Raw genomic sequence first — 27561 nt, forward strand, 5'->3', positions numbered from 1 at the left:
AGTAGAAAATAATTTATAACAGGCTTTGGTAAACTATGGCCCATGAGCCAAAACTGGCACACTGTTTTTCTAAAGAAAGTTTTACTGACACAGCTACACCCATTTGTTTATATATTGTCTATGGTGAATGGCTGTTTCTGTGTTACAGTTGCAGAGTTGGGTAGTTGTCACAGAGACTGTATGTCCTGCAGAACTAAAAGTATTTTAATATTTGACCCTTTATAGAAAACAATTTTGCAGATTCTTGATATAAAGGATAACTTATACCCTATCAGACTTTTCTCAGTTTGGCTTAGTAAACTAAAATCCAAATATTCTAAATTACATGCAAAAATATATTTTTATATATATGGCTGTTCTAATGAAAAAATGTTTATTTTGTCTCATCAACTGTGAAAGTCACAGTTTTACTCTATAGATGGTTCAGTGATGAGTTATGAAATCCCAAATTGCAAAACACACCACCTGAGTGACTTTCCCTGTATATTTTACAAAAGCTCTGGGCCCATCATTTCCTTTCCTTTGCCCCTGTGCTAGGTATTAGCTTATGTATCACCCACGGCAACTTTTGCATAGATGAAGTTTCTAGAAAACATTAATTTATTCCACAAACACAGAACATTTAAGTAAAACAGAGTAGATATGAAGACTTTCCCTTTTCACTGACTTGCTTATCCATCTTTTTTTTTTCATAATTAGAACGATCACAGATGTTTCTTTAAACATAATTTGCTACCAAAGTCTGTTTTTTATATTAGATGATTTCCAAAAGCTAATTGAAATAAAGTAGAGATGAGTCAGACGAGCATGGTACAATGCTTGTATGATGGACTTTTATAATGTACAATATATTAAACTAATGTTTTCATTTATAAACTTCACATATAGGTATTGCTTTCAGTTTGCAGTTCATGGATCCACATATCTTATAGACTATATTTATTTTATCTATTGTCAATCCATGCCTTTTACCCACAGATTTCACAACCACTGGTATCACCATTAGTTTTATACTTTGTGCCTTTTTTCATCTTGGACATTCATGTTAGACATTAGTTTATGTACCACCAGAAGCAACTCTTGCATAAATGAGCTCCAAGGAAAACATATTTATTCTAATAAGTACAGAGCATTTAAGCCAAAAAGGGTGGATAAGGGGTCTTTCCCCTTTTTAAGAGACTTGCTTATGCAACATTTTTTTTGGAATTTTGGGAAGAATATTGCAGATATTTCTTGAATGTAATTTGCTTGCAAATCGGACAGCATGCCATTTTTTTCCAAATATTCTTTTCCATCAAGCACTTCAAATAAACTACTAGCATAGTAATAAACTTTATTCTCATAGGTCTTAAAAACGTGGTAGAAAACTAGAGTAATTTTTTTCTCCTTTACTCTTTTCCTCCTCAACTCTGACCATCCCTTTCTCTTTCTGAAGCAAGAAAAAAAGCAAAAATAAGAGGCAAAACAGTGAAGAAAAAGAAATACAAGATGAGAACAAATATAGTATGCAATTTGAAACTGCGTTTAACACATTAAAGAAGAAATTAGACTGAATTAAAACTCACCAAAGACAACTTAAGCTAATTTTCCATCTACCTCCATAGCCTCTTAACTTTATGTTAGTAGTATTTATTTATAAATTCCCACACCTATCCAGTATGTCCTGGTGTCTACCACAAAGAAACAAGTGAAGTGCCTTCATCAGTAGTCAATAGTTGAGCAAAAGAAGGAATAGAAGAAAAACATTATCTTTCTGGTTGAATGTATTATCTGTTAAATGATATACCATCATTCTACATTAGCTTTTCTTGTACTAAGCACATTGTTCTTCTCAATTCAATAGAAATGCCTGTAATTCAAAGAAATGATGCTAAATATATGTATGTATATATATATGTATATATATATATATATATATTCACTTTATGTTGCTCAATACTTTAACTGATAATTTTCCTTTTATGCGATTAATGCACAACATTTTCATCATGTAAAAAGAGCCTAGAGGTAATATAACAAAAATGTTAAATTCCCCCAAATTTTCCCAAAGTGGCTATTTGGCATCACTGTTAGAGCTGTATCCAATCCAAAACATCACTTCAAGGGCAGAAAAGCCCAAGAGAATAATATGGTCATAGTGCAGCTTCTTTAAAAATCTCATTTTTCTCTTTAAAAATATTTAGAAGTACTACATTTGGCAACACTCAAGTAGATACTTTCCTTTAACCTCAGCTTTTGTTCTGTATGATTCCAAATTGGAAAAAATATCAAAAAGTATTTCAAGCAAGAAAGATGTATAGATGCAAGTATTCATCTAATCCTGGTAGTCTTGACTTTTCATCATAAATGAAACTGTGACTTAAATGAACATTTAGAGTATCTCACACCCACTATCACGGAGGCTTGAATAGAACTGTGATCGTGTATAATTTACCTTAAGAAATCTGGCAACGCTACGGTTTGCCCTTCTTGTTTCTTCAAGTGCATCTTTGTTTTTCCAAATCATGTGGTCGGCTAGGCTCATGACAAGACTGTCCAATTCATTTTGGTAAGATTCAGGAAATCTTTGAGGCCGAGAAAGCTAAGGAAAGAATGGATCATTTCTTTATAATGTGACCTGTGAAATACTAAGCCTGGAAAACATAAACTGTAAGCCTTACTACAAGCCAAAAGTCTTTCTGAAAACTTGAAAGCAATAATAAAATAGAAGCCCTTATAATTTCAAGGTCATGATTTTCATCATTTTCATTTAATGTTTCCTTCTATTTTGGCCAATAAATTTTTCACTTTTTCATTATAAATTATAACATATATGAATTGCAGACTATTCAGACAATGTAGAAATGTAACATTTTTTTATAACCTCTTAATTCCCCTCCTTTCCCTCTCCGGAAATAACTACTATCAATGGTTTAATGAATATTACACTAGATTTTTTTGACTCACAGTTCTCTAATTTAAAAACCAATTATTTTGATTTTTTAAAACTAGGAATCCTCCAATAAACAACTATAAGAAATCAGTGAATGAATAACTGAGTGAGTACAGATATCGGTTTGTAATGTTCTCTAATAATTAGTGAGTCCCAGCTAGTCTTTTAAAAACATTTCAGCTTTATTGAGTTATAGCTGACATATAAAATTATAAGATATTTAAAGCATACACTGTGGTGCTTTCACACACATACACATTGTGAAAGAATTCCACCCTCCACCCCTCATCTAGTTAATTAAGCCATCCATCAGCTCACGTACATATTTTTGGGGAGAGAACATTTAAGTTCTACTCTCAGCAAATTTCAATTACACAATACAGTGTTATCAACTATAATCACAATGTTTTCCATTAGATGCTCAAACCTTATTTATCTTATAGATGAAGGTTTACACAAGCTAGTCTTAACTCAATGGTCCCAGCATATGCCACCACAGGTGCCGGTGGGACTTCACAGTCAAGATGCTTTTGCCACAAAATAAAAAGTGATTTGGCTGTGAGATTACATAGCATACATTGAATAAAACTCTACAGGCCCCTAAAGACTGCCCTCAGTCCAGGAATCCCCCCTCCCCGCCATTTGAACTCCTGCGCATAAAGGGAAAGTTTCAGGCAGCTGAGTTTTCCCATTTCAGTCTCTACTTGGTGAATTTACACAGCTTCTTTGCACGAGATAGGTAAGATTCATTCATCTTTACAAGTTGGCTTTAAAAATTAGACTCGCATTTTCACTACAGACAGAAACAGACAATTGAGAGTTAGGCAGTGCCATATTCTCGAAAATTCTGAGGACCCAGCCTTCCATGAGGCAAGAATAAAAACCACTGTGGCTAAAATTATAGGAACTGCATAGAACAAACAGTGATTAATTGTAGGATGCTGGAGCTGACTTGGACTGGCTTTTTTTAAAGCCATTGTACCAGGACATGACTGTACAGGCATTTTGAGGATTTCATGGTTACCCCCTGTATATATTCAAAGCTTATTGTTGAAATCAAATTAAGTTAACAACAAATAAACCTAATGGATTTAATTGCAGACATCATTTTTCATCCTGCTCCGTATACCTTGGGGAAATAAGGGTAAACAATTCACCTATGAAAGCAACGATCACTTTTTAGATAATCAAAGTGCATTTGTAGTTTTCCTTTTTTCATTGTGTTAGTCCTCCAAGATACATTAAACATATCAATGTCAACATTTTCTTCACAGGGACATACAGTAATATCTTGGACTTTGATAATCTCTCTGTTCCTCCATTGTTTTGTTTTTTTTTTTTTTCCCTTCCTTTCCAACTCCCCTTGTAGCCTACTCCCACTCTTAACCCAAAGACATGCTGATTGGTAAACACACGAGTAATATTTTTAATTGTTCTCTGGAAGTCTATCCCAAGGGCTTGAGGCAGGAGAATTCCTGAGCTGGGGACGGTGGATTTTCTGTCTCAGGACAGGGGAGGAAGGGGAGTAAGGTGACAGCATGGTTGAATCCCAAGCTGCAGAGCTGGAATGCGTTGGAGAACCTGGGCTATGATATGGTAGAGGTCACAAGGATCAGGTGCAGAATGCAGGGGCTGAATTTCAGGCATTTGGGAATTTCGTTAGGAACAAGGGGCTGACGGGAAGCAAAAGGTGTAGCCATTACAGGAAAACTTTGGCTACTAGAGCTCGGTGTTGAGAAGACATTCAGCACTTCCTAGTAAATAGGAATTCACCTTGGACAAGAAAGCAGGGATCACAGGGAGGTGGTATCTGCCTTTCAGAGGACCAGACTAGGGGATCTGCCTTCCTCACATCTTGATGATGGAAGTTTTTTTTAATAGCAAAGAAAGCTATTCACTTCACAATTAAAAAATAAGAAAAGAAAATGCAAATAGCTTGGGAGATCTTTATCGTGAATGCTTTCAAGTCAAATGATGGTATCTGGTCTTCTCCTACTGTGGTAAATAGAGACGGTTAGAAAATTGGAAGGCCATGCACCTCTGGAAGAAAACTGGGTATGGTGATTGCTATGGAAGAGGGTAATGAAACGGGAACTTGAATCAGTGAAGATAAACTATTGTTTACGACGAGTTCTTTTATTCTTAGGCTTTTCATAAGGGTGTTTTGTGACCTATCTATTTTAGCAGATACATACTGGTGGGAACTAAAGGATTTTAGTCCAATTTGTTCTTTTTACAGATGGGAGAACAGACTCTGAGATGTTTAGCGTCTTTTAAAAATCATCTAACATGTTAGTGGCAGAGCAAGGATTACAGTGGTGAGGTTTTCTGATACAGCTTAAGAACAGAGAGATAGGAATCATTCTTAGCTTCATGTTAGATTTTCTCTTCCTCCCAGACAGAAGGCTCTTATCTCTGGAACTAGAAGAGCAGACACAGCTGAAAAGCAAACATAGGACTTAAGAACTAAGAGTTATGGAATACCAGAGATGATTAGATGTGCAGCCAAGGCAGGTCTGTTATGCTTATGTCAAGGCCATGTTTGGAAAGGCTTGAGGTCTGGAGGCATGGGCGGGGCGTATGGATGGATGAACTGAGGATGGTGGCTTGGCAGACTCCCCCGAATCCTCAGTGCCCCATCCCTCTCTATTAAGAGTCAGCACTTCTCCTGTGTGGGAATACATTGCAAAGGTCTTTCCCTGCAAGACAACAGGCAAACCCTTCAGGAGCTATCCTTCCTCCTCTCCTGGAGCTCAGGCCATTAACCGGGATTAAATGCCAGCTTAACTCAGCTGTGAACTTGCCGGGCCTAATAAAGTAAGGAAGAGCGTATACCCCAAGGAGTTACAAGAATTAGTTAGCTTGTACCAGCAGGAGCCACAGTGGGAGCACCACTGAGATTGGATGTTGAGTGTGTTTGACCAAGATGGCCAGAACATAAGAATGGATAAATTCAAATTCATTGACAAGAAGGCACTCTGTCAGGACACGGGCTTAAATAAGACCTCAGGGGATGGACCACTCACTGTTAGTTGGCTCTTAGAATCCTGGAGATGGCTCATTTTAAGCAGAGTGGAAATGCCTAGGTTGCCCTGGCAGATGAATGAGGAAGGAATAAAGAAGCAGATGAAGGTGGACATGTATGAATGGAAGTATGAGCCCAGAAGACCCACTATCCACCAAGGCCATCAGGAAGGTACTGGGGACTGACATCCCTAAGACCGTTCAGTGGTGTCTCCCATCTGCAGGTGAGAGAGGCAGTCACAGTGTTGGCTCATTAACAGTCATGAAGATGAGGGTCATCAATATAACAGAGGCCATGTGATTGCACCTAATCTCCAGGGGCCAGGGGGTTGCGATTACCAAAACAAATGGCAAATCTGGAGAGCAGCCAAGGGGGCTTGACTCTCAGGGAGCTACAGAGCTGATTAATGACAGTTGGAAGCCGTAGGGACGAGACAATCATCAGCAGTCAACAATGGCGATGCTTAATGTCCACAAAGAAGGCAAGGCTGGCCAATCAGGAGATGAGGATGTTCGTTCCAGTAAATAGACATGGATCCTCTCTCTGTTCTTGGATCTCAGTCAACTTTCAGATCTGGTACATACTGACTGAAGAGGAGGCAAGGTCCCTAAAGAAAGCCCCTTGCAGACCTTTGATAAGTACATACTGTGATGATTCTACCAGTCCTTCTCCAAAGGCTTTCCTCAGGTGACTATACTAGGTGGAGGGGAATATTCATATATTTCAAGAACTATTGGACACAAGGTCTGAGTTGATTCTGCTATCTGGAGACCAAAACACCACCATGTCCACCCAGTTACAGTGGAAACTCACAGGATTAATAAAGTTGCCCTGCCTAAAGTTCTGTTAGCAGGGAGTCCACTGGGTTCAAAAATCCACCAAACAGCCATTTACCTGGCCCAAATGTATAATTTGTATTGGCATAATTAGCATCTAGAGTAACCCCACACTGGATGCTTGACCTGTAGAGCTATCCTGGTGGAGAAGGCCAAGTGTAAGCCTCTGACACTGCCCCTCCCCAGCCAAGAGTGTAAATGGAGACAATATTGCTATTCACCACCATTCCCACCCCATGCAATATTGTTCTGATTTAGTCTCCCAGTGAGGGAGGAGTAAGAGTCAGAGGTTTCCCCTCAGTCTAACCCAAAGTGAGGACAAGAGAAATACATGTGGAACTCAGGCAATCCACTTGGCTGCTTCTTGATCCTCCCTACCCAATTGTAACTAGAAATGGTCTGAGTAGAGTATGACTCCTGGAGGCTGAGACCGCCCTGGACCACTCTGGAATGAGGGTTTGGGTCACAACACAGTAAGTCACCACGACCTTCGGAGCTGCTGGCTGAGGGTGAGGGCAGTCTAGAATGGATGGTAGAGGAGGGAGGTGATGAGAACTGCACAGCGTTCCGAGACCAACTGTAGTAACAGGGGCTACAGTTAATCCCACTGGCCTCCATCTTGTAAGTTTCCTTTCAGGAAGGAGAGGCCCATGGGAACTGTGGAGGAGAAGATTCATAAACATATGTGAAAGGTAGTGTAAGTTGTGGGCTGTGGACCATGGGTGGCGGTGGAGGATGTGCATAGCTCAGATACTCCCTTGAGAAAAAGTCTACTGGGATGAATGAAAGAACTACGGAGCCTTTGGGACCCACTCAAGAGTTCATGCCAAGGCCACATTCTCTCCGGCTGCTCTGAGTAATTACTGAGCTTGCAGAGGTAACAGAGCCAGACCATCTGCCCGATGCAGGACTTTTCTCATGAACATTCTTTGCTCTCAGACAGCCCATTGGCCCACCTACAGCTTTCTCACTGCAAGCCTCTTTCTAGCCGATACTCCTTCCTTTGCCATCTCCTCTCACAGGTGTCAGAACTTCCTAGTCCTTTTGCCTGTCCCTTTATACTTTGTAGTCATTTTTGTACTTCTAATTTTGTCCTGGCATCTGCTTCTGAAGGACCTGTACTGATACACACAATCATGTCTCACATTTGTTGGATGCTATTGTATTACCTATGATCGTACCTGAATTTTATTTGTGTCAATCAAGTGCTGTGCCATGGACTTCAGAATAATTGCAAAGAAGAACCAGGAATGCTGTTAGGAAAAGAAAAGACAACCAGAAATTTATCATCTTATAGCAAAATAATGATAAATCCATTCTTCACAACATGCGATTTTATAAAACCTTTGTCTTAAAATGTATCCTTTGAAATTAAATGCACCAGAGCAATAGTATATTCTCCATTATGTGAGGATCATCCTTAGCAAAGTTCTAATGGTAAAAGTAAATACCAGACATTTCTGTTCCTCTGTCATCTCAAAGACTCTTTAAACTAAAACAAGATACTGGTTTACTAGACATGGCTGAGTAGACAGTACTCTTATGAAATACTTCTTCATTGGGCGTTCTATCTGTTTTACTTAGTTAAACAAAACTAAGTAAAACTTTTTTATCTTAAAATATGGTGTAGGAGACCCACCCCTAACATTGCCAGGTATAGAGGCAAGAGTGAAAATGGAAGCCACGTGTGAAAATATCTAAAAGTTCAAAGTCAAGTTAACAGAGTCTTAAATAAAATATGTTGGATCCTCCTATCTTGACAAATATAACTTCATGACAACTTGGAATGCTGTACCAGAACGTGGGGCCCATCCCCTCTTCTCACCTGAGGCTCTTCCCTACACTGAGGGCCCTGGGGCACGTGGGTGACTGTCCAGCCTGCAAATCCAGGTGCTGCCCACAAACTGGTCCCTCTCTCCCACCAAACACTGCTCCCCCCTTGGGTCTTGGGTTACACTCCAGATTTTCCCTCTGAAGCATAGACTTAGGAAAGAGATCTAAGCACGCCCAGGAATAAACCTATAAACCCTTTAGGTAGGGGTTTCTGGGGATTCTTATATGTCCTGAAGAGGCGGAAGGGGCTCCCAGGAGCATTGCTCTTGGCTATTCTCATACTTTTTCTTATGAGAAGGGGTGCATTTGGAGAAGATCAAAGCATATTCAAGAGTGGAGGCCCCTCTTTCTTGGGTCTAAGGGTCTTGCTTAACCCAGATACAAAAAACATATATCACATATTGTGTACACTTGCAAAGAATACACTTCCCTGAGCCTCTTCCCTTCCCAGCCTCTCCACCACAGATAACAATTTTGAATTTTGTGCTCATAATTCCCTTGCTTTCCTTCATGATTTTGCTACCAATATCATACATCCAAGTAATATTCAGTTTTGCCTGCCACCGAACTTCAAATAAATGGAATCATCCTGTATGTATTCTCTTGTGATTGCCTTTTCAATTTAACAAATTCTTTTCTGAGGTTTGTTTCTGTGGAGCTAGGTAGCTGGGGGTCCTCTATTGTCACCGCATCACATATATAATCCCAATTTACCTATCTGCTCTACCGTGGATGGGCATCTGAACTATATCCAGTTTTAGGCTGATACCAACCATGCTGTTAAGAACTTTTGAGTACCGGGTTCTAACGCTGGAAGATTGACTGAGATGAGGAAGAAAGGATGTTTAAACTCTAAAGGGTCAGCTCTGGCTTAAAAAGGGGGTCATTCCTTAGTAAACTTGATATTAGAAGTGAAATTCATGCTGTTGGGAATATTTAATTAACACAAGGCACCCCACCTTGTCCTAAATAATATTTTTAACCACCATACTAAATGTTCTAACATTTGTCTCTTGATTTAGCTGACACCTGTCACTCTCCACCCCTCAGCACTCAGCCCCACCTTCACTATTTACCTTGAATCCACCAGTACAAATCCCATCGAGCCTCTTGCCTCTGTCACGTCTAACAGAAGGAGCCTCACTCCTCTCCTGCCCTCTGGTCTCCGTAGGTGCTGCACATCCCCTTGTGTATCTCACTGCTTCTCAGCTCCTGAAACCCACTCACCATACCTTTGGTCTGGAACACATCGTCTATCAGCAATAAAATCTCCTGAAGATGCAACTTCTTCTCCAAACATTCCCTTTGCCTTGTCTTTTCTTTCTTTCTTTTTTTTTTTTTTCTGTATGCGGGCCTCTCACTGTTGTGGCCTCTCCCGTTGCGGAGCACAGGCTCCGGATGCGCAGGCTCAGCGGCCATGGCTCACGGGCCCAGCCGCTCCAGGGCATGTGGGATCTTCCCGGACCGGGGCACGAACCCGTGTCTCCTGCATTGGCAGGCGGACTCTCAACCACTGCGCCACCAGGGAAGCCCTTGCCTTATCTTTTATCTGAACACTGACTCTCCCCAGAGGACCCTGCTGGAGAGGGTGTGGAGAGAAGGGAACCCTCCTACACTGTTGGTGGGACTGTAAATTGGTACAGTCACTATGGAGAACAGTATGGAGGTTCCTTAAAAAATGAAAAATGTAACTACCATATGATCCAGCAATCCCACTCCTTGGCATATATCCGAAGAACATGGTTCAAAAGGATACATGCAGCCCAATGTTCATTGCAGCACTGTCTACAATAGCCAGGACATGGAGGCAACCTAAATGCCCATTGACAGATGAATGGATAAAGATGTGGTACATGTGTACAATGGGATATTATGCAGCCATTAAAAAGAATGAAATAATGCCATTTGCAGCAACATGGATGCTAGGCAGGCAGCCTTCTTCAGCAGCCCAGTCTCCACTCTCACCCCACTACAGTCTACTCTCTACACAGCCATCGGAGCGATCCTTTTGAACCAAGATCAGCTCAAGTCACTCCTCCGCTCAAAGTCCTCTGACGGCTCTGAGTGGAAACCAAAGCCCTTGCAATGGCCCACAGGCCTTACGTTACCTGCCAAACCTCCTGCTGCCTCTTTGACTTCATCTTGCCTCCGCTTTTCTTTGCTCACGTGGCTTCAGCCACATTGGCCTCCCTGCCATCTTTCAGGCATATCCACTAGGTGTGCTGCCGCCTTACGACGTTATACAAGTCTTCCCCTCTACCCTTTTTTTTGAAATATAGGGGACTTACAATATTATATTAGTTTCAGGTGCACAACATAATGATTCAATATTTTTATAGATTGTACTCCATATAAGGTTATTATAAAAATATTGGCGATATACCCTACTCTATACATTACATCCTTGTAACTTATTTTATACCTAACAGTTTGTACCTGTTAATCCCCTTCACTTATTTGTCCCCTCCCCCGAGTCCTCTCCCATCTCAGAACCACTAGTTCGTTCTCTGTATCACTGAGTCAGTTTCTATTTTGTTATATTCACTTGTTTGTTTTACTTTTTAGATTCCATATATAAGTGAATGAAATTTTGCTCTTTGTGACATCATGGATGAACTCGGAGGGTATTATGCTTAGTGAAATAAGTCAGACAAAGATAAATATGGTATGTTTTCCCCTCCATCTTTAATGTTCTATCCTAAACATCTCTAGCTTCCTCACTTCCTTCGCATTTTTTGCTGAGGCATCACCTTCTCCATGAGCTCTACCTTGACCATTCTGTTTAAAACTGCAAACCTCACCCTGCATACTCAGGACTCCCCATTCCATTTACCTGCTTGACATTTTCTTTTCCTACGCTACTTCTCACCTCCAAACGTACAATTTAATTAACTTTGCTATTATGTGTGTCATTTACTGTTTTTATCCTGCAGTAGAATGTAAGCTTCCCGAGGGCAGAGATCTTGATTCTATTCTCTAAATGCATGCCAAATGCCTAAGATGGTGAGGCTGGTGCTTGTCACAAGGAAGGCACTTGGAACATACTTGTTGGATAAACTGAATGAATATACTCATACGGCTAATTTAAATTTAAACAAACAAACAGCTTGGTGTAGGAAAATTTGATTTTAGTGAACTCCTGTTCACTAAAACTCCTATTGATCCAGCCTTCAGCCTCCCTTTCTAGCTACTTACTAATCAATCATCTGTCTGTCAAGTCATGATAGATAATTCTAAATTCTAAATTCATAAGTCTATAAGTTACATCTTTATCAGCTTCTCACCATCTCTTCTTATATTACTACAAATGCATGTGTTTCAACTTTTGGGGGTCAAAGAGTGGCTGTTTCTCTGCCTCTTCTCTGCTGTCAGTATATTCATTACTCCATCATTAATCCTTTTGTTGGTAGCTTTCCTCTTACTGTGCCTGAAAAACCCAATAAACTTTATTTTGGGTACACTTAGCATTTTTGAATGTTTTGGGTCATTCTTAATAGTCATTCATTCTGCCTTTAGGCCAAAGGACTTAACTTGAGTCCATTCTACTTGTTAAAATGATCTGTTCTCTTGACATGGATCTCTTTTTCTTAACAGGTTCATATGTTACTGTCTCAACATGAAGCTTATACCAGAAACTATTAGAGAAACAATCTATAAAAATCAATGAATCCTATCACCTTCAGGGTTGAGTGTAAGCCATCCCAGTGAAAGGACCGTCTTTAAATTCTTTACCTTCAGGACATGCTTGACTGTTGTGGAGTCATTTGATTGCAAAAGACCAGTCACATTTTTAACCAGTTCCTCATGTATAGTTCTCTCCTTGCATGCCGTGGTCTTGAACACAAACTGAAGAAAATCCAAAAAGTGAAAAAAGTTAAATACTTAAAAACAAAGCATCAAAAATTACGTTCCAAGAATAATTCACGTCTCAAAATGATCTGCTCATGCCAGATTTTGTCATGAAATAAATGAAGGCCCAATGATAAGTATAATACACACCTGCTCCTATTGAGGGCTTTGCACAGGTAGAGCCTTGCTCACCTAAGTTCTCCTTGAAACGCTCTTTGTAGAAATCACAAAGAAGATCAGAGAGCAATTTAGAGGGTTCAAGGAAACATGGAGGGCTTTGACCCACCTACTTAGGATACATTTCCCCTTCTCCTTCCTTCCACTGGCAACAGGTGGGTGGCATGGTAGCATTTCTTCATCCTGAAAGGGTAGAGCACCTACTCAAATAGCCAAGTGGGGAAGCAGGCGCCTTCCAGAGGCCAGTTGGTGAGCTGCCCACAAGCCCAGGGTCCACTACCATCTCACGCTGAGACACGGCAACCAACAGGTTCATAATAATTGGCCACCAGTAAGATAACTAATGCTTCTCGCTGTTTTTGCTTAAGAGATTGGTGTTGGCATTCACCACTGAGTGCATGTCATGGCTTAGTTTTCCATATTTCTTCATATATTTTAAGTATCAATTCATGCATGTATATTTAAAATACAAAATGCTTATTACTGAATTATAATATTTTACTTATGAGTTGGCTTTGCCTCAAGGAAGGTCATTTCTTCAAAATATTCAAAATTTGGACTTCACTACAGTCAAGGATGATGGCAGGCAAGAAACAAAGCAGAGGCACTTTGCATTTGGGTCTATAATGATTTCTTTGAACTTCATAGCCCATTAACATCTAAATCATTCTGATGGGGCCTAACTTCTCCACGCTCATCCCAAAGGAGAAAAACAAGGCTAAGAAATGCATGAAACTAGCTAAAATCAAGAGTAGTATGATTTTCCCCCTCATGGATTATGACTCATATGAGGGTAATGTCATCAACTGTCTAATCCCATGCTCAGTAATTTAGCCCCAAAGGCATTTTGACTAGCTCTGAAATTTAAAAAATTTTGGCTAGACCATATCTGTCCTACGAATTGCTGTAAACCATGGCATTTAATTAGATTGACTTTAGGTATACATTTTTGAAAAAAACATGGTGTATGTGTGCATTTTGGATATCGTAGATGGAGTGAGTTAGCAGCATTTAGCACCACTGAACTTGAAATGGTGTTTAGATTACTTCTGAATAGGTTTGAATTATATCAGCTATCCCATCTTTCAAGGACGTCAAAGCACATATTGGTACCAGTTTTCATTATACTCCTAGGTGTGGGGCTTAATGTATATGCTAAAAAATAATTTTTTTACCACGGGTAAAAAAAAAAAATCATACTCCTTGGTCAAGGTCAGGCTGTCAGCCATGTACTGCAGCAGGAGTCAAATCACAGAATCATAGACCTAGATGTTCATATGGTCTACCCCATCTCACTTCACAGAGGAGGAAAATGAGGTTCAGAGAGGCTGATTGCTCCAAGTTAACTATTTAACCTTAACTAGAATCTAGTTTTCCATTTGCTACTTTAATGCTCTTTCCAGAGTAAAATTCCAGTTGGTTATATTTATTAGGCTGTATTTGTTTTAGATATATGAAATTATGTTATAAAATATCTTTAGGAATTTTTATCAGCTTGAAATTCCACATAGGTGTATTTCTAGATTTGAACCACTTCAAAGCAAACTAAATACACAGCTTCCTACATTACAAAATCAAAAGGTCTCATCAGGATATTTTAAACATCCTGCTTAAAAATAAAGACCTTTCCAGGGTGCATTTCCAGGACAATGCTCCAAGAGCATCACAGATAACATCTGAGAGCTGATTTAAGGCTCTCATCAGGAACTAGCCTTGGCTATCACAAAAATAACCACAACATCAGTCGGTTCTCAATGCAATTTTCAGTGATTCCATTGGAACAAGGTAAATAATATGTGTGTTGAAAAGGAGATGACTTTGTGTAATAAGGATTGGGGAATTTTTTTGCTTCTCACCTCCTTTGGCAATTGAAATGGAAAACTGGGGTAAGTGTCAAGAGAATGAAAATTCTATAGATGATTTCTGTTGAACAGTAAAGTCTTCAATACCTTATAAAAGTAAGCTATGACTCTCTCTTAGAGAGCAAACTAAAAAGGCATTTGTAGGTGGAACTGGCCTTCTGCAGTTGAATTGTAGATCTTATTGGGTAAAATTATACCATAGGGAAATTATTGTGAAGAGACTGTTTTTGGCGTATGGGCTATTTTAAGGAATGGCACACACTCATACTTAGACATTTGGGAAGACATCTAACATTTCTGACAGGTAGAAAACATGTAAATATAAAACTGTAATGAGAAAAATTCCTCACTGATGGTATCTCAGAAGGGTTCACTCCAGAATAAAATTTCTAGTTATTTCCTTTTACAGCAGCATTTCTGTCACAGAAGACCCCAAATTCTTCTCTAGTCACCTTTCTAGACATCTAAAATATATGGATAAATGTCTATCTACATATTAATGGAATATATCTTTTAATAAAAAGGTCTATGTCTCTTAAAGATACAATCTGTACATAAATATTGAAATTTAGGTCCTCTACGCATCATAAAGGAATATAAAGTACTTTCATTTATCTCTGGATGGATTTTTTTCTCTTCACTCAAGAAGATGACTTTTAGGTTGGAACTATAATGTGCAAACGTCATCACAAGTTCACTGGCATTAAGTCACAGACCAACTGAAAATGAGAATATAAACATATCCAAGTGAACATCTGACAAAGGCCACTGGAGGAAGCATTGCACACTGATGGGATGGCCTAGTGGTCCATGCCAGAGGATAAAGGACTTAACATACCAGAAGCAGGTACAAATATACAGTAACTGGGAAAATGAAATAATGCCTGAGAAAACAATAAAAAGAGCTAAGAAAACATTACAGAAGAAACATAGTACATTCAACAAACCAACAGGAAACATCTTCCTTAAATTTATAGAGGAATTTCATTTATTTGTAATGTTGACTTCAAAGGACAATAGTTTTCTCCTCTCTTTCTTTGCTCTCTCTCCCCATATATTCATTTGCACACGTATACATTATTTATACGTTTATACATTGAAACAATACATCGAGCCCATCAATGCAAAAATAAGGAATTCTAAGTAGCTAAGGGGAATGTCTGATACAACTGTGGTAGGCACCGTCTAGCTAAAGGGGGAAACTTTGCACTTGTTGCAGACAGGAAATGAGAAAAGCCACACAGCACAAGGGGATATGACCAATGCCCAGGTGGCAATTTTGTACCTTAATATAGGACTGGATGCAGTGGTCCAGTTCCTCCTCATGGCACTTGGTCACGATGTCAGTCAGAACCCTGGAAAAGCAATACTGTTCAGTGGACTTTCTGGAGAAGGCAGGAAAATACCACTTGGTTTGTCACTGGAGTGCTTGGTAAACTGGGTGCTTAATAGTTGAATGAATGAACGAACCAATTTCAGACTCTCCCCACCCCCCTTATCCCCCAATACTGGATGTTTAACATCTACAAGACCCATTAGCCATTTCCAACCATGAAATCTCTGAACACTACGATATAAGTAATGTATTATGGCTGTAATACCATACTGGAGACATTTTTGCCCAAGTTGTATGTGCTATTATGGTCTATGTGTTTGCTGACATTGTCTTCTTGGAAAAGGGATCATTTTTAGTACCTTATTAAAACTTCTTTAACCTCCAACTATCATGTTCCACTTTAAAAGGGCTTGTCTTCCAACCTAGAGGTGTTATATACATGCTTTTGGAAAAACTAATTAGTTTAAGATGCAGGTTTTTGGGTTTTCCCTCTTAGCTGGGTTAGGGTTTCCAGTAGCAGTTGTGGTATGGGTTGATTTCTTCACATTAATACTTCCAGTTACTCCATGGCTGTAGGGTTTAGGAATAGCCCAGAATTTCAACAGATCTATCTGCTGAAATACTTAGGAGTTTTGCCAACACAGATGCATATACTCATGCTGAAAAAGGCATAAGTTGAAGGCACAGTTGGGGACTTCTAATCTGGCTCCAGAACTGCCTGGTTGTAGAACTGTTAGAGATACTTTAATTTTCTAGAGCTTCAGAGCTTTACTTTAAAAATGATGCTAAAGGGGACTTTCCCTGGTGGCGCGGTGGTTAAGAATCTGCCTGCCAGTGCAGGGGACACGGGTTCGAGCCCTGGTCCGAGAAGATCCTGCATGTCATTGAGCAGCTAAGCCTGTGCACTACGACTACTGAGCCTGTACTCTAGAGCCCGCGAGCCACAACTACTGAAACCGGTGAGCCTAGAGCCCATGCTCCGCAAAAAGAGAAGCCACCACAATGAGAAGCCTGTGCACTGCAACGAAGAATAGACCCCACTTGCTGCAACTAGGGAAAGTCTGCGTGCAGCAATGAAGACCCAACACAGCCAAACAAACAAACAAAAAACTGATGCTAAAGACTCTCATTCTGAAAGAGGCTAATAATATGCCTGTGAGTTATGAAAGTACTGGAAACATTTCAATGTCAAGAGTAATTTTTTTCCAGAATGCTGTGACTAATATTTTTTAAAAAGTGAACTTTGGTAGGAATATTTGATTCAATAATTAATTAAGAATTCTATCTCTAGAAAGAGGAAATTGTAACCGCCAAAGTCACAAGACAGATAGATTAGTAATGTTGAAAGAATATAGTACAGGCAAATTTAAAGTGAGAACAGCTGAAGAAAAATTGAGCATTAAAAAAAAATAAGATCTAGTGGGAGAGGAATGGTACAGCTATTCTGGAAAACAATTCGGCCTGTTATTTTTAATTAAAAAATTTAAAAAAATCTTTTAACATCTTTATTGGAGTATAATTGCTTTACAATGGTGTGTTAGTTTCTGCTTTATAACAAAGTGAATCAGCTATACATATACATATACATATACCCCATATCTCCTCCCTCTTGCACCTCCCTCCCACCCTCCCTATCCCACCCCTCTAGGTGGTCACAAAGCACTGAGCTGATTCCTTCTGCTATGCAGCTGACTCCCACTAGCTATCTATTTTACATTTGGTAGTATATATATGTCCATGCCACTCTCTCACTTCATCCCAGCTTACCCTTCCCCTCCCCGTGTCCTCAAGTCCATTCTCTACATCTGCATCATTGTTCCTGTCCTGCCCTTAGATTCTTCATAGCATTTTTAAGATTCCATATATACGTGCTAGTATATGGTATTTGTTTTTCTCTTTCTGACTTACTTCACTCTGTACGACAGACTCTAGGTCCATCCACCTCACTACAAATAAATCAATTTCATTTCTTTTTATGGCTAAGTAAATATTCCATTGTATATATGTGCCACATCTTCTTTATCCATTCATCTGTCGATGGACACTTAGGTTGTTTCCATGTCCTGGCTATTGTAAATAGAGCTGCAATGAACATTGTGGTACATGACTCTTTTTGAATTATGGTTTTCTCAGGGTATATGCCCAGTAGTGGGATTGCTGGGTCATATAGTAGTTCTATTTGTAGTTTTTTAAGGAACCTCCATACTGTTCTCCATAGTGTCTGTATCAATTTACTTTACATTCCCTGCAACAGTGCAAGAGGGTTTCCTTTTCTCCACACCCTCTCCAGCATTTATTGTTTGTAGATTTTGATGATGGCCATTCTGACCAATGTGAGATGATATCTCATTGTAATTTTGATTTGCATTTCTCTAATGATTAGTGATGTTGAGCATTCTTTCATGTGTTTGTTGGCAATCTATTTAGGTGTTCTGCTCATTTTTGGATTGGGTTGTTTGTTTTTTTGATATTGAATTGCCTGAGCTGCTTATAAATTTTGGAGGTTAATCCTTTGTCAGTTGCTTCATTTGCAAATATTTTCTCCCATTCTGAGGGTTGTCTTCTCATCTTGTTTATGGTTTCCTTTGCTGTGCAAAAGCTTTGAAGTTTTATTAGGTCTCATTTCTTTATTTTTCTTTTTATTTCCATTTATCTAAGAGGTGGGTCAAAAAGGATCTTGCTGTGATGAATGTCATAGAGTGTTCTGCCTATGTTTTCCTCTGAGAGTTTGATAGTGTCTGGCCTTACATTTAGGTCTTTAATCCATTTTGAGTTTATTTTTGTGTGTACTGTTAGGGAGTGCTCTAACTTCATTCTGTTACATGTAGCTGTCCAGTTTTCCCAGCACCACTTATTGAAGAGGTTGTCTTTTCTCCATTGTATATTTTTGCCTCCTTTATCAAAGATAAGGTGACCCTATGTGCGTGCATTTGTCTCTGGGCTTTGTATCCTGTTTCATTGATCTATATTTCTGTTTTTGTGTCACTACCATACTGTCTCGATGACTGTAGCTTTGTAGTATAGTCTGAAGTCCAGGCGCCTGCTTCCTCCAGCTCCGTTTTTCTTTCTCAAGATTGCTTTGGCTATTCGGGGTCTTTTGTGTTTCCAAACAAATTGTGAAATTTTTTGTTCTAGTTTTGTGAAAAATGCCATTGGTAATTTGATAGGGATTGCATTGAATCTATAGATTGCTTTGGGTAATATAGTCATTTTCACAATGTTGATTCTTCCAATCCAAGAACATGGTATATCTTTCCATCTGTTTGTATCCTCTTTAATTTCTTTCTTCAGTGTCTTATAGTTTTCTGTATACAGGTCTTTTGTCTCCTTAGGTAGGTTTATTCCTAGGTCTTTTATTCTTTTTGTTGCAACAGTAAATGGGAGTGTTTCCTTAATTTCTCTTTCAGATTTTTCATCATTAGTGTATAGGAATGCAAGAGATTCAGCATGTTCTTAAAACCAACAACCATATGACCCAGCAATCGCTCATTTCAAAGAAATGAAAACTAATGTTCACCCCAAATGTACCCCAAACTGGAAACAATCCAGCTAGCCTTCAACAGGTGAATTTTTAAACCTTTTTTGATGTGGAGTACTACCCAGAAATAAAAAGGAAAGAACTATTGATTGATTGATGTGACAACTTGGATGAATCTCCAGAGAATTATGCTGAGTGAAAAAAGCCAGTCCCCAAAGGTTACACACTGTTATACTATATAATTCCATATCCATATATATATATATAAAATATATAATTTATATATAAATTGAAAATATAATATATAATAAACTCATCAATTTATTATATAAATATGTGGAGCATAGAGTATATTTTAACATATTATATATAAAATTTTATATATTCATATTATATATAAAATATCAATATAATATATATAAAATTCTTAAAGTAACAAAATTTTAGAGATGGAGAACAGATTAGTGTTGCCCGGGGTAAGGAGTGGGGTTTGAGATGAGAAAGAAGTAGGTGTGTCAATAAAAGGGCAACATGAGGGATCCTTGTGGGGATGGGAATGTTCTGTCTCCTGATTCTATCAATGTTAATATTCTGGGAGTGATATTTTCCTATAGTTTTGCACGATGCCACCATTGGGAACATCTAAAGAAAACATGGACTCTCTCTGCATTATTTCCTGCAACTGCATGTGCATTTATCTCAAAATAAAAAGTTTAATTAAAAACACAAAGTTAAAAAAGAGGTCTAAAACTTTACTTGAATGATAGAAATAGATGATTAGAAGGTAAGAACTCAAGAGTGAGACATACTTAACTTTGAGGTAAGTATTCGAACGAAATGCAAGTATACACAATCAGGTGGCCATTCGGTTATAATCAAAGTTGTGTGTAACCACAGCTTATAAAATCTCTCCCCCTAAGGCTGTGCTATGGATACCTGGTCACAGTTGTGCTTATTTCATCTTCTTCATTCTGTACCAGAACCCTGAAGAGCTGATTCAAGATCACAGGCAGAAAACTCATGATTGCATGAATCTTTTCCACATTCAATAAGTTCTGTTAAATTGGCAGGACCAAAAAAAAAAAGGCATTGATTAAATTTAAAGCACATTCTTTTACTGACGTTCTTCAGAACTTGAATATGACTACTGTAGCTCACTTTGGTTTGACTTTGTTTTTCATGGCATTTAGCATGACATACAGGCATGGGGGTAATGTTGCAAGGACTCTACATCTAATTAACTAATTTAGAGTCAATTGATTCTGATTTTCAATCATTTTTATCTTGGAGAAACTGATCTTTGCTTATTTTTTAATTAACACACAGACATCTTTTAGGAATTGTGAAATAAAATCATTTAGTCTCTGAATTGATAAGGTGTTTAAAAATCTTCGATAATAATTACCCCTTAGTTTGCTGCTCAGTGCAAAATGTGAACGTCTGTTTTGCCCATTTCTACCCTGGAGACCATTGCAGCTATTTGCATGTCATGTTACCTTACAAGAACGGACGAAATTCGAGGTAGGTGACTGAGACATATCTTTCTCCCTTTTTTGGCATTGTCGGAAAAATGCGTTCACATGTGGATCCTGAAACAGCAAAAGAAAGTCTTGATTTTTGATGACCCGTAAGCTGTGGGACAATCATGGTGATGGGAGGTGAGCCCTTCTGTAGGACAAGATGCCTTGATGTGAGGTGCTTTGCGCAGGAGTCATAGTGACAGACCTCTCATTTTCACAGGCATTCCAGCACACAGAGGGCTTGACCTGAACTACAAAGTCCCCTCTCTCTCCTATTTCACTCAAGAGATTTGTTTTCTTTCCGGGCCACATGCTAATGGCTAGAGAATTACTTCCCTTGTCTCTGTTCTTTCCTTTCTTTCTTTTAAAATCGTCTTCTGTCATCTTCCTTTTCCTTCCACAGACTTCTACCAATTTTTCTTACATATTCTTTAACACACATGAGAACGGGTACAGTTTAATATGCATAGGGATATTTTTGGACTTAAAATGTCTGAGTTAATTAAAAAAATTATGAAGTCCACCTGACATCATGAGATAAAACTTGACTCCCCAGACCCAGATGTTGAAGTCCTAATTCCCAGGACCTCAGGATGTAATGATATTTGAAGATAAGGTCTTTAAAGAGGTAATTAGTTAGGGTGGCCCTAGTGCAATGTGACTGATGTCCTCATGCAAGAGTAAACTTGGATGTGCAAACACAGAGGAAAGCCAAGGAGAGAGGCCTTGGAAGAAGCCAACTCTGCTGACACCTTGATCTCAGACTTCCAGCCTCTACAACTGTGAGAAAATACGTTTCTGTTGTTTAAGCCACCCAGTCTGGTATTTTGTTATGGCAGCCTAAGCAAACTAATCTGCCTTTAATGCTCTTCCCTGAAAAGGGTGTCACCTTGGAAATGCCTAAGTTCTGTGTTGAGGGTCAAAGTTATGAAGTCAGGAAGTGGAATACATACTTTTAGTGCAGGTGCACTCTCTGGGGGTTTCTCTGGCCTTTGTCAGTTCTAGAGGGCATGTGTGGTTGGGGTTCCCCTCAAGTCGGGGTATGTGTGTGCGCGCGTGTGCGTGTGTGCATGCATGCGTGCGTGTGCTCGCGTGTGTGCGTGTGTGTGATATTTTCAGTTTCACATCATTTATTCGACAGTTATTTATTGAAGGCTGACTATGTGTCAGGTGCTTGTCAGGCACGGAGGACAGAGCCAGGGGCAAGGAAAAGCCACTCTGTGGTCCTTCCATTATGCCCGGGAATCAGGTACCATTCCATGATTTTCACACATACCTATTTGCTTACAATTAGACAAGTGCTTCAAAGGAAAGCAGGGTGCTGTATGGGTGTATGACAAGACGATACAGCATATCTGAGGGGTTAGGGGACATGGAAGGCTTCTTTGAGGAAGTGACATTTGAGCCAAGATCTGAAGGCTGGGTAGGAGCTGCCCAGACCAATCAGGGGAGGGTAGGCAGACAGGGAGAGATCGCCCTCCTGGCTGACGAAAGGCTGAGCGTCACAAAGGCCCTGGATCTTGGAGCAGACAGAGGGCACAGTGCAGGATAGGGCCTGGGGTGTTTGAAAATTGAGGTAAATACCGCTATGGAGGAAGGAAGACGGTGTCCCCCAGGGTGACGAGTGCGTGGACGGTGGAAGCTGGTGTGCAGAAAGGAGAGTCGTGGTGAGTCATAGAGAGACCTGGGCGGTTTGGAGAAAAGCAGCTGGAGGTGTGGGAAAGAGAAACTCGGGGCATTCTGTGAGATATAAAAGCAGGATTTGGTGGAGAATGACCATTTTGTGGGACTTGACCGGGGCTGATGGCGTCAGAGAAAAGATGGGTTGAAGGAGTCATGGGCATAGGACTTGGGAAGAGGACTCAATTTGGCTTGAGGCACCAGTGGTTACGGAAAGACACTTCGATTCGATATATGGTGGTACCTGGATTATTTCATTTTTCTTAGTAACCAAGTATGTGTTAGGGATAAAGCAGCATGTAGCAAAAAAACAAACAAAAAACCACACACACAAAAACCCAGGTACACACTGAATTTAAAAAATAAGTAATACATAGTCTATGTACTTGTAATTGTTTATAATTAGTACCACAAAAGTCCTCACATTGTGGTAAAGTGAGCTGCCTTGCAATGGAAGGGGAGAGTTTGTGGTAATTTGACAGTGATAATAACCACATTTGTACAGCATTTTGCAGTTCATGAGATATTTTCACATGCAGTTTCTCATTTTGAGCCTCACTACCACCTTAGGTTGAGAATTTTTAATGTTATCATTTTCCTGCTGAGGACACAGGACTGCGGGGGTGAGGTGACTTGTCCAGGGTCACTGGGCCAGGAATTGGGCAAGGTGACTCTCAAATACAGTTCTGCCAACCTTGTGGCCTTTCCACGAGAGCAGCCTTGGGTAGGGATTGGGAATTAGACTGAGTTTTAAGGTAAAGGTCCAAAGTCTTTATTTTAAACGTTGCATATTTTTACCACTTGGGGGTTGTCATGGGAAGCAAACCATCTTCCAAGGGCAGTGCCCTCTTGCTAAATACTCTACTGGAATTTGGGGTTGCAGTTTGATAGTGCCCCAGCTTTTATGGGCTAGGGCATTCCATCTCTTCTGGAAGAGGGATACAGTTTTGCCACAAACATTCTTCCCTTTTGATCACCTGCTCTTCTGACACCTTGTGGAACGGTGAGTCTCCTCCTGTAAATCTAGGAGACGCCTTATGATTCTACGTGTTCGAGAAGATTTTGATATTTCAGGACAACACGCTCACCTGAGTATTCACTGTTGATACAACAAATGTCGATACTTTGAAAAGTGGTTTGCCACCATCGACCCATTTAATGTCACTCCCAGCATGCTGCAAAAAAGAGTTTGTTACTGTCACTGCGGCAATTTGAGAGGGAGGAAATAAACAGGTTATTTAGTTTACGTTAACTTGTCATCCTGATCCATTAACCTCACAGTCCTATAGAGATGGAAGATAAGAGATGCACATACATTTGGTAATATTGGTAAATGAAACCAATGTGATACCAGGGGATCATTTTGAACAGATCATTTCTACTGGCGACAAACTAAACAAGATATTTGACATATCATAGGTACTCCTGATTCCTTATTACAATGGATGCGTACACCAAGGTTGGGTTAACTTAAACAGCAGAAAGAAGATAACCTCATGCCATTTAGCCCATGTATTTTTTCTCTTAAGTTATACATCACTCGATACCTTTCCACTTGCAGAATCTTGAAAGCTTAAATAATTCGGAGGCAGGCTTGTTGCTACTGGGATATTGTACTCTTGAGAAGCTATCTGATCATCTCTCATGAGAGGAAGCCAAGCATATCCAACTGTGCAAAGAACAACAAAGGGAAAAGTTTTCAGTACAAACCTTCATGACGAGGAGTAAAAAATAAAGCTATTTACCATTTATGAATACAAAACTTCACTTTAAAAAACTCAATAAATCAGAGCTTTTCAAATACTCTCCAATTTAAGTTCCAGAGATAACATGCACAGCTATCTCAGATTGCTTCCTGTCAATACCTGGTGTTTCCAGAGCCTCCTTCTTTTTGGCATTAGCTTTTGCATTTATGTCACAAGTGACATGATAAAAAGAAAAAAAAATATGGTGTTTCTCATGAAGTTGTGTTGGTAGCTCAATTTTCACCTGCAATGAAAGAGATAATAGCTGGGCTAAGATTGAAATCATTTTCCCAGTGTCAGGACAAGACAAAGCATAGGCATGTTAGCCTTTTTAAAAGACTTTCACTGAAATCTAGGTCCACCATTTAATAGTCAGCACTAGAAGTACGATTTAACTCTCAATAAATATCCATCCCGCTAGCAGTCATGTGTTAAGATGTTATTTTTCCTTCTTTATTGTGGTGATAACTTAGAATACCTAGTGTTTCTCATTAGATAATTTATACCACCATGAATTACACACACACACACACACACACACACACACACACACAGACATGACAGTAGAATGTAAATAAGGTACAGACTAAGGACCTATCATCAAGGGACATGAGTTGAGTGAATAGTAGGTCCTTGCCTCCCAGAGTGTGTGCACAGACCAGTTGCATAAGCGTCACTTGGGAGCTGATTAGAGATGAAGACTCTCAGACACCACCCCAGACATATGGAACCAGGATCTGCATTTAGCAAGATCCCCAGATGATCCACAGGCACATTGCTGAGAAACATGGTAGCTGCAAATGATGTAACTGGAGCATGGAATCTATCTGCTGTAAAACCCACAAAAAGATATGTGGTATGTATTGTGTGAAAAATTACATTGTGGTAACTAAGTAATGAGCCATTTTGTAAAGAGGTCATGTTCTCCTCTGTAAATAACACTTCCGAAAAAACCATAAAACATAAAATTGATATAGGTGAAGAATATACTTAATGAGGAGCATCCTCCATGTTCCTGGAAAGAAAGGTTTTGGAACCCTCTACACGTGACAGTGCTTTTCAGTTTCCAAACTTCTGTCACATAGGTTGTCATTTAATTCCCTCCATGGCCTTGCAAAGTAGGATGATACAGAGGTAGCAACCAAGGAGAAAGATGTTAGGGGGCTTTGAGTCACTAGGAGGATGGACTAGTCAGTAATTAATAGGATCTTCCAGGACAAGAACACATGTCACACTGGAACCCCAGGATCCCATGCAGGTAAGTGACATTCAGTTCAATATTAGCAACTAGGTAATTTCTTGAACAGTCAAATCAAGCAATAAGGTGATAAAGAGCCAAGCAAATTATCTACTAGTTTTTATTAGACTCTCTGTGCATCTATATATATAGTAACTTTATTTTCACTTTGTGCAGGAGAGAATTTATTACACAGAGTTTCAGTGCCATCCCTGGAACAGTGGTATCAGCATCTCTGAGAAAGTTGTTGAGAAATGCAATTTCTCAGGCCCCATCCCAGATATATGGAATCCAAAAATCTGGGGTGGGTTCCAGTAATCTGTGTTTTAGCAAGCCTTCCAGGTGATTCTGTGCCTGGTAAGGTTTGAGAACTCCTGAATTAGAACAGTTTACAGCTTACATATATTCATTACATACCAGCATGCTAACCTGGTAACAAAAGCCAATATACAGTTCAAAACATACAATAACTAACAAGGCAGTAGAACGAAATTTTCTTTTTTTAGCCGGAATACATGGGACTGAAACAAGCGCTCAAGAATTCCAGCAAACTACATATTAATGCTAACACTCTTCAGTAACAAATACTGCAAATACTCACATTATATTTTAGCAGTGCCTTAGAAGAATTTATATTCATGTTTATAATTAATGCAATCATCTTTTGCCATAAAAAAGAGGAAAATGGTTTTGAATCTGCACTGCAGAGTTCACCAGGCAGTTCATTATATACATGTTCTCTTGTGGAAGAGCTCATGGCTTTTACAAGGATTCCAGGAAGCACATGAGCGTGAGAGAGATTAAAAGCCAGACTTAACCGTAAGAACATTTTTTTTTTCTTTAAATCTTATATGTCGACAGAGGATGCACCTTTCAGAGGGGCTTTGTCAAGAGGTCAAGCAATGTAGTAAATATTCTGTAATGTAGTAATAGCTCTTTCCCTTATTTTATTTTATTTTTTACCTCTGTCCTGAATTTATAGGGAAAAAATTTAAGAGCATTAAATGGATGTGGAGGAAGGAGATAAGGTTAGTCAGGTCTGTGGTTTCACTGGTGTTCTTTTAAGAAGTTTATAAATGGTTGACATGTAACAAGGTGTGATAGTAATGGCGCCCCCAGGATGTCCCCCAAGTCCTAATCCTCAGAATATATGACTATGTCTCCTTACACAGTAAAAGGGACTTTGCAGCTGTGATTAAATTAAGGGTCTTGAGATGGGGAGGTTAAACTGGATTAGCCCAGTGGGCCCAATGTAATCGCAAAGGTCCGTATCAGAGGAAGGCAGGAGAGTCAGGGTCATAAGAAATGTGAGGAGGGAAACAGAGGTCAGAGTAATGACATTGCTGGAAGGGGTCACAAGCCAAGGAGTATGGGCAGTCTCCAGAAACTGGAAAAGGCAAGGTAAGGATCCATCCCAGAACCTCCAGAAGGGATGGAGGCCTGCTGACACCTGTTTTCAGCCCCGTGGGACCCATTTCAGAATTCTGACCCGCCGAACCCTAAAGTAATCAATGTGTGTTATTTAAGCCACGAAACTGTGATAATTTGTTAAAGTAGCAATAGGAAACTAATACAAAAGATGTGATATTTTAATTCCCAGAAATCACATTGGTAGGTTGCATTAGTTCAGACCTTAGCTTCACGGTTAGAAATTAAAACTTGTTTGTCTAAAGCTGTTTATAATACAAGTTGACATATGTATAGTCATTTACTACTAATCCAATAAGTTTTTTTTTTTTTTTTTAATATGGGTTATAGCAGAGCAGTGAAGCTTCAGGCTCTGGAGTCACATGGGCTGGCTTAAATTTTGACTGTCACTTCATAGTCACGTGCCCTTGTCAAAGTTGCTTCTCTGATCGCCGGCTTCCTTATCCATAAATTAGGAAGGTGTGAGGGTTAATTTTATGTGTCACCTTGATTGGGCCACGGGATGCCCAGAGAGCTGGCTAAACATGATTTCTCAGTGTGTCTGTGAAGGTGTTTCTGGAAGAGACCAGCATTTGAATTGGTGGACTGAGCAAAGCAGATGGCCCTCCCCACGTGGGTGGGCA

General features: G+C 39.5%; 1 protein-coding gene across 13 annotated transcripts in view; it reads right to left on the reverse strand.

Annotated features, from left to right (window-relative positions):
* Window positions 1-27561, reverse strand: part of DOCK10 (dedicator of cytokinesis 10) — a 281208-nt gene that overhangs the window by 48496 nt on the left and 205151 nt on the right. For all 13 annotated transcript variants that reach the window (XM_059052008.2, XM_067026998.1, XM_067027001.1 and 10 more), the window contains 9 exons: window positions 24394-24517; window positions 24076-24197; window positions 23617-23703; window positions 20825-20917; window positions 20265-20383; window positions 15800-15869; window positions 12359-12472; window positions 7975-8046; window positions 2435-2581 (listed from right to left, as the gene is read on the reverse strand). In XM_059052008.2, coding sequence (XP_058907991.1) covers window positions 2435-2581; window positions 7975-8046; window positions 12359-12472; window positions 15800-15869; window positions 20265-20383; window positions 20825-20917; window positions 23617-23703; window positions 24076-24197; window positions 24394-24517 — 948 coding nt within the window. The remainder of the gene's footprint in view (window positions 1-2434; window positions 2582-7974; window positions 8047-12358; window positions 12473-15799; window positions 15870-20264; window positions 20384-20824; window positions 20918-23616; window positions 23704-24075; window positions 24198-24393; window positions 24518-27561) is intronic.

The sequence above is a fragment of the Kogia breviceps genome, chromosome 2 (assembly GCF_026419965.1).
Source record: "Kogia breviceps isolate mKogBre1 chromosome 2, mKogBre1 haplotype 1, whole genome shotgun sequence".
Taxonomy (NCBI): Eukaryota; Metazoa; Chordata; class Mammalia; order Artiodactyla; family Physeteridae; genus Kogia; species Kogia breviceps.